This window comes from Vigna unguiculata, chromosome 7 (genome assembly GCF_004118075.2).
Source record: "Vigna unguiculata cultivar IT97K-499-35 chromosome 7, ASM411807v1, whole genome shotgun sequence".
NCBI lineage: Eukaryota > Viridiplantae > Streptophyta > Magnoliopsida > Fabales > Fabaceae > Vigna > Vigna unguiculata.
The window spans coordinates 20,191,756-20,200,314 of record NC_040285.1 but is presented as its reverse complement, the minus strand read 5'-3'; the positions used below and the strand labels follow the sequence as shown (position 1 = coordinate 20,200,314).

Genomic DNA, 8,559 nt, shown 5'->3' with positions numbered 1-8,559 from the left:
TTTCTTTTTGAATTTGTCATCAATATTTAAGGGTTAGTCAAAAGAAAAACGTTTTTCTTTTAAGGCTTAATAATTGATTTAATTTTTTAATTTATTGCTTTGGTTTATTTTGTTCCTGTATTACTTCTCGGTTCAATCTAGTTCTTCTATCGTCTATTATTTTTTATTTAATTTAGTTTTTTTTCTTAAATGATCAAATTTTTTCATTTTCGGTTGGAGACCAAATTAATATTTAAACTTAATTATAACTTTTATATATATATATATATATATATATATATATATATATATAAAATGTTAAAATAATTTTTTAAAATTTATACATCAAATCAATCACCTAAACGTAAACGATTTTTTGTATTTAGGAGGAGTGTAAAAAATTAAATAATTTAAGTATTTAGGTGAAGTGATTTGATGTATAAATTATAAAAAAACTATTTTAACATGCATATATAAATTGTAATTAAGCTTAATTACTAATTTGGTCTCAAATTGGAGAAGATAAAATTAGATCATTTTAAAAAATAACGAGGACTAAATTAAACTAAAATATAATAATAGACCAAAATGAAGCAAATTAACAAATTAGAAGATTAAATAACTAATTAAGTCTTCTTTTAACTTGGTTAAGCTTTACTGAATTTTTAATATATTTAAATATTTTGTAAGTATTTAGATTTTAAATACTTCATTTGGTTAAGTTGGAATTTGGACAAAAATAAAGAATTACAAGAGAGAAACTATTTTTATTTTGATAGAACATTAGGAGAGATGATCTGGATGTGAAGTTAACTTGGTTACACTATCTTGATTTTCATGTAGGAATTATGTTTTATTTAAAAATCATTTTGATGTCTGTAATTGAGTGAAATGTTATTGAGTTTTTTTTTTTTTGTTAATAGAGAAATGTTTGTTTAAATTTGATACTTTAGTTGAGAAGTTGACATTGCAGTGGCTATGTTATGCATGTTATATTGTAGAGTTTCTTAAATTGAGTTTTGAATATGATTTAGACGTTAGAATTAGTTCCTATAGTTTTCTATTTCCATGTATTAGTTTATGAGTTTGATGTATATGAAAATATTTGTTGTGTATGAATGATCAAGGTTGAATTGAGTGTTGTTATCGCGCAGCGAAATGTTTACGTTTGGACAAAAACCAAGAGGGGGTGACTTGGTTTTCAATGTTAAAATTAATACTTTAAATTTTTTTTTGAAAAGTTTACCGATTAATTTAAATATCAATTCCTTTAAATGTAATAATGGATAAAATAAAGAGATAGAGAAGAAGAATTGACACATATATTTATACTAGTTCAGATCAAAAGATCCTACGTCTAGGTTTTAATCTCTTCAAATAAAGAGATTAACTTAATCATTAAAAAATATCAGATTACAATCAAATAACAAGATAATAGGAAAAAGAAAACACCTCTTTTGAAGCCATAAGAGATGAACAACCTTTGTCTGAATCACACATAGAACTTGACCTAGCTTTCCTAGCAACAACAACAACACTCAATCTCCTAGAAGCCCTCTTAGGAAAAGTTATCGCTCTACCCACACTAGGTTTTTCAAAGCTCTTTTGAGAACACTCAGAGAACTCTCTTTGCAGTCACAACACTAGCACTCTAGTTTCTCAAAAAGGTATCCTCGAAGTTGAACTGCAGATCCTTAAATAGTGTTTTCGAAAATTAGGTTAAAAACTGAAACGTCATGTTCCAACTGCCAAGGATAATCGATTATTCCAGTAGGTTTTTCTGAAAACAAATTTTGAACAGGATAATCGTTATTCTAGGAGATAATCGATTATTCCAGTAGGATTTCGAAAAATAAAAGTTTTGTACAAATAGTCGATTATCATTAGTGATAATAGATTATCATTGTAGTTTTTTAAAAAATGAGAGATCTTAGAGAGACGAAGGTTATGCTGCTGATTCTAAGCTAAGTAAAACTATTCTACAATACACTTAATTTATTTTACAAGACAACTTTAAACATTTTGTCTTCATTCTTGCTTGATCATCATTAATTGCTTGATCATAATTCAAAATCACTGGGCTTTCTTCTTTTGTCAACATTGAGTTGAGTAAAGAATGATATTTAAACAAATTATGATTGTACTAATTATTTTGAATTTGTTTGGAAGATGTATTTATTAAACTAGTTTTGGAAAAAAACTTCAAAAACAAATTTGGTTCCGTTACATAAAGTTCATTTTATAATATTTTCATCCAAATGAAGGATTTCATGCTAAAAGAAAATAGAGTTTAAACTTAACCATTGTTTTCAACCCTATGTTGAGTGAAAATAGAACTACAACTTAATCTTTGCTATCAACCATATTTTCGCTCAAATTGGACAATTTTTGCTCGAGTTATTTTTTTTCTAATTATCTCTTTATGATTGAATGTGAATGTTTAGTATAAATGTGACGAGAATATTAATTTGTTATTTTGTTTAAATGAGTTATGTTGTATGAAAATTATTATTAAGAATGATAAAATTATATAAATTTGGGATCACAAATTTTAAATGATATGTGAAGCATTGTTTGAGTTGTGTATTAAGTGAAGACACTTATATTAAAACATAAATCCCTTTAATTCATTGTTAGTCTAAGTAAAAAGTTTTTACACACTATGAAATGTGTAGATATACAATTTGAATTTTAATGAACTTACCCTAATCCATTATTGTTAGATTCTCAACATTATCAAAATAAGAAAACACAAAGAACAATATTAAAAAAAAAAAACACTTTTATTGATCATTGAAGGTTCTATAAACAAATAGTCTAATACAACTATAGTGTATTGTCAAACCCCCCATAAGGGTCTACATATATAGAACCTAGACTAAGATAATAATAGGAAATGGTTAAGATAGTTAAAGTAATAAAAGTTTACACTAAACTATCTATCACACAACTATTAAATAACCTTTGGAAGATATATACACTTCAACAAATGGTCTCATCGGATAATTTAACTATCTAACCGCTCTTTTACATGATTTAGAGCTAATAATCATAATTATACTAAGTTGCGCTTATAAATCTAAGTTTTGGTTTGAATAAGATGTTAATATACTATAGAATATACTTAATAACGATAGTTGATATTTCATCATTTAAATAATATTAAGTAAAGGCATCTATGTTAAAGCATAGACCCCTTAATTCATTGTTAGTTTAAGTCAAATAAATTAAGATATTAGGTGGTGAAAAGATGAGTAAAACGTTTTCGCACTCTATGAGATGTGTAGATATGTAGTTTGAATTGTTAGATTAGAAAAAAAAGATATATAAAACGTTCAATCCCTAATCCATTATTGTTAGATTTTCAACAATATCAAAATAAGAAAACACAAAGAATAATATTAAAAGAAAACACTTTTATTGATCATGGAAGGTTCTTTACTCAAATAGTTTAATACAATTATTGTACATTGTTAAAGCACAAAAGGATATATATATATATATATATATATATATATATATATATATATATATATATATATATATATATATATATATATATAATAATAATAATAATAATAATAATAAGAAATGTCTAAGATAGTTAAACTAATAAAAATTTACACTAGACTTATCACACAACTATTAAATAACCGTTGATAAATATATATACACTTTCAACAAATGGTCTCATGGGACGATTTAAATATCTAACCGTCTTTCTATATGATTTAGAACTAATTATCATAATTATCTTGAGCTGCACTTGTAAATCTAAGTTTTGATTTGAATAAAATGTTAATACATGATAGAATATGCTAAATATGACGATAGTTGATTTTCCATCGATTAAATAATATTTATGTATAGATTCATTTATAGTCTAACCTTGTATATTTGTGTTTGATGGAATTGAGTGTTTATGAATTGCTAATTAAGATATTTTATTTTATGTACACTTTTCTAGTGATGAAAATTTGTTTCAATTACTTAAGGATTAGAAATTTATTTCGAATCTCGTTCAGTAAAAAAATTATACATACATATATATATATATTTCAAAAGTTATTAATCTTATTTGAGATAGAAATCCATAATCATACGATAGTTTATACCGCTACAGTGTCACAGTTCAATTATACACAATGATCTAATGTCATAAAACATTAATAGTTATTTTTATTAGTAAACAGAGACCATCATAAGGGAGATTTGATAAATGGTAATTTTCAGTTAATTTGGTTTCACGTCTAATTGTGATTTTCGTTGTTTTAAGAAAAAGGAATAGTTATAATTTTTCACATCCCGAATGTGATTTGTTACTTCCAAAAAAAATAGAATAAAAGTAAAATGGTGTTTTATCAGTAAATTAAAAGAGGTTGCTTTCACAACACAAGCGATCTGAGTTCAATCCAAATTAATCAAATATGTAGTGATACATTTAATACGAAAATTATATACCAAAAATCAAACACTTGTTAAATATAGTTGGTCTCAATCTCCAAGCCAAAAAAATAATTATTACTTTTATTTTCTTATTCTCTGACATAGGTTTCACAAGAAGATAGTGATTTCTGAGCACTGAGTTCAGATCATGAACTGTATCTTAATATTAAAAGGAAAAGAATAACACCAAAAACAATATTCAGTGAGTGAATCTTGAGCGTGGCTTATCCCACTCATCTCATTATAAAAACAAAAGAGGCCATGAATTGGATTCCTCGATTCTGTTCGTCATATTTTACTGACTTGCATTTGGCCATTTCTGAGTCACTCTTTGTCTTCATGCATCCATTCTCTGCAATCAAACAACAATTTAGTAACCACTTCCATTTGTTTACTGGCACGGATTTCTCACAATTTTCACTGCAACAAGTCAACAAAACTAATTAGTGTATGCATATTACGGTAACCCAATACTTTATTTTGGCTTATTATAATTAACTAATCCATGTTACACGCGCGTGTGCACATGCTATATAGCAATAGCACCCAACTTTGACAAGTAAATTTCGTTATTACAAAGTCTGTGATGAGGTAAATTATGTGTCACAAAGGAGTAAACAGAAAACTTCACAGGCATGCACAAAACCTTCTGAGTTCTGCATCTTGGTTAATCTTAGCTGACATAAACTAAAGGTTAATAGAGCATTCACTGAAAGTTTCAATGAATCAGCAAAACACCATCATGGACCAGTGCTTTGTTCCTCTGCTACTGCAGGGCTGAGACTAGTGCTTCTTCTTTCCTTTGGATGACTAAGATACAAATGCAGCACGAACATATGAAATATAATTGTTTTGTGTGTTCCATTTTCTAGTTGTTTATGCCAAAGTTCTTGACTAATGTTGTCTTCAGCAACTTCTTCAACTGGTCCTGCGGCATTAATTCAGTTTGATTTCCCAAGTACAATATGAAACTTTAACAATGCGGCATGTTACAAGACCACATAAATCAAGGAGTTCATGTTTCTTTAATGTTGCTTGGCACGTACTCCTAATATAAATTATGGAGGCATCAAAGACTTTCGATATTCACTACCAAAAAAATTATTTCCCACTTTCCAAAGGGCAAATTTAATAAGATAGATGGTCACAGGGGAAAAGGCTTGGAAATACGAATTAAAGTTCCCAATAATGAAATTAAGGGCAGATTATAAATTAGCATACACCTCATTTTCACTTTATATCCTTTTTTCTTTTTCTCTATATTTTTCCAGCGTCCAAATTCACCCAAAATGAGATGGACATGGATGTTTATAGTTATTCTCAGTACCTTCAAAATTTCTCATTCCAAAATAAAACAAATGCCAGTACTATATTATATTTTACAAAAAACATAAAAAAAAAAAGATAACAGAAAGGTTGATGGATAAAGATTAATGCTTTCCTGAGGGGACCAAGTTTGACTAGAGGTTCCACACCGTCAGAAAAGAAACCGAGGATGTCACAGTTTTACACGATGTGAAGTGTTTTTCCGATTTATACACAATCATGTTTAGAAAATTGAAAAGGATTATGATCACATTGAGCATAACATATGGCTGAAAGTTTTTATATTATATACACTGATTCTATCACTAGTTATTGGTAACATAACACAAACCGAAATGAAGAGAAAGAGAAAAACCAGAGTGAGAGAAATGCAGAAGAAGGTGATAATAAATTAATGAAACAATGAGTATCTGGAAAGAGCATTACATGTTTCATTATTTGAATTTACAAGGAAAAATTGAAGATCCAGCACTAGAAAGACATGAGGCTAACGAGGAGATCAGCAAAAGCACCAAGAATGAACTTGTGGGTGTTCTTTGGGTTGAGCGCAAGATAGCAGAGAAGAAGCTCGTGCAACACATTCCAGTTCGACTTCACGTCCATCAGCTCCGGACGCGCCTCCACCATCTCCTGCATCGACCGCCGGAAATCCACGTAAGGGTCCGGCGAGTACGTGGCCACCGCCACGCTCCCCTTGAACGGCACCTTCTTATTCATCTTCGTCTTCTCAACATCAGCGCCATCTTCTCTCAGCGACGGCGAGTGGTGTTGGGTGGCTTTGTTGGTGTATTGAAGGAGGGAGTTTGAGTGGCCGGGAGAGGAGAAGAAGAACCTCTGGGAGGCACAAGCGGTGGCGAAGTCGGCGGGTTGAGGTTCGGGTTCTGGTTCGAAGAAGGTGGTGGTGGAGAAGAAAGTGGAGGTGAAAGAGTTGTTAGAGGTTAAGGTAGGGTCATAGATAGAGTTGAAGTTCTTTATCATAATGGAAGAAGGAGATGCAGAGTGAATGTTGTGATGTGAGGAAGTAGTAATGGGGCTCAATGGTGGAGTTTCTGAGTCAGGAGTAGCTGAGTTTGAGCAGCACATGTTGAGGTTGAGGTGCCTCAGATTTCTCGTGTTTGGCATATTAATTTGTTTGAAAACAGAAAAAGGTTTGGAAGAAGTGAAGGAAAATAAGGCAGATGGAAAGAAGCTTTTGATACACGAATACCACCATATGTATATATATTACTATTATTATTATACGGAAGAAGTAAGAGTTTAAAATTCAATTTTGATACTGTGTGATTAAAAGCTAAAATGTTTGAACACCATATTTATTTAAAGATTTTAGGTTAGAAGTGTAATTAATTTCTTATCCATGAGTTAAGTTTATGTCTTCGTTATATATTTTTTGAAAAGAGCCATCGGTTTGTTTAGGCATAGAACGAAGGGAAAATATATATGGTGAAACAAGGTGAAAAAAATGAATGATGTTGAGTTTCAAAGTTTTATCAATTTGATGAATATGAGGTGACAGGAGCGTGTAAATGAAAAGACTAGTATAGCGAAACGCCCAAAACATGCGGGTTTTCAGTGCATAGCTTAGTTTGAGATGAAAGGAAGGTGCACATGGGAAACGATAAAGACTAAAGAGGTATCAAACAAAAGCAAGGCACAAACCAATAACGAGTCTTTCAGTGGTATATATTTAATTGTTTATGAGATAGAGACAGAGTAGTGAATACCAATGCGAAGATAAAATCATTAAAAATAGAAGGATTCCAAATAGTATAAGACAATATTACTCATGGTTGGTCCATTTCATGCACAGATCTACTATAAAATCACCATACAGGAAAGTGACGGATCAGGCGCCTATCAATTCATTATTCATACAATAAAAGCCTTCTCTCTAATTCGGTCCCACTCTCATACTTTTTTTTTAATTGTCTTGCTTTGCATAATAATTATGTTAATACACAGTTACTCTCCCAACAATTCATGTTAAGTTTGATCATTTTGATTGAAATGATGTCAACAACACTTAAGAATGTTGGTGCTACTTTAATTGCAATGTTTTGTGATATAAAATTTAGAATAAGAGCAAAATAATTTGAGAATTAAACTGATTTTCCTTTCAATTTTTTTTTTCTTTTGGATTCTATGGCAGTGTGGTGATAGGTCCAATGTCGATTGAGTCAGTAAGTCTATATTGTCGATCGTGTCAATAGTGAGATTTGGTTTAAAGAACTTTTAGCCTTACGTTATGCGATACTAGATCCAATGCTGAATGAGTCAATAAGCCTAATGTCGAAGGGTATGATTGGTAAAATGACTACTTGATTGTTAACTAGGTTGGTAAGCCTAATATCGATCTAGAGATAGGAAAAATGTCGATCAAATCTATAGGCTCAATACAAATCTAGAGGTAGGAAAACTTTTATTTGGTTCGACAGGCCCAATACCGATCTTGGGATAGGAAAAATGTCGATTGGACAGATAGGTCTAATACAAATCTAGAGATAGAAAAAATATCGATTAGATGATACGATAGATGTTAGTTAATACATTTGTAAGGGGTTAGAAGCTATGTGCTAAAATAATGAATAAGGGACATTAAAGAACATTTTGTTGGGGTAAATTGTAACGTCCCAAAAACTAAATAACTTCAATTAATAAAACATCACATACTTGAATAATCAGAGAGTACGTGGTTTAGGGTAGAAATGTATACAACATGTCAAAAAGCCGGATTACAAGAAAAAGGGGCCCCACACGGCCCAACCAGAAATATACTGAACATAACACAATTAAGAATACTAGGTCTTG

At 30.2% G+C, this 8,559-nt stretch overlaps 1 protein-coding gene across 1 annotated transcript; it reads right to left on the bottom strand.

The window, feature by feature from the left end:
* Positions 1-4,761: 4,761 nt before the first annotated feature.
* LOC114192298 (transcription repressor OFP16-like) lies at positions 4,762-6,958 on the bottom strand. The gene is made up of 2 exons (XM_028081978.1): positions 6,178-6,958; positions 4,762-4,777 (listed from the first exon to the last, which is right to left on the bottom strand). The coding sequence occupies exon 1, from the start codon at positions 6,871-6,873 to the stop codon at positions 6,223-6,225; it is 651 nt and encodes a 216-aa protein (XP_027937779.1). The 5' UTR covers positions 6,874-6,958; the 3' UTR covers positions 4,762-4,777; positions 6,178-6,222.
* Between the last annotated feature and the right edge of the window lie 1,601 nt (positions 6,959-8,559).

Coding starts and splice junctions, on each gene's coding strand:
- LOC114192298 (XM_028081978.1), bottom strand. CDS start 6,873: ATGCCAAACACGAGAAATCTGAGGCACCTCAACCTCAACATGTGCTGC.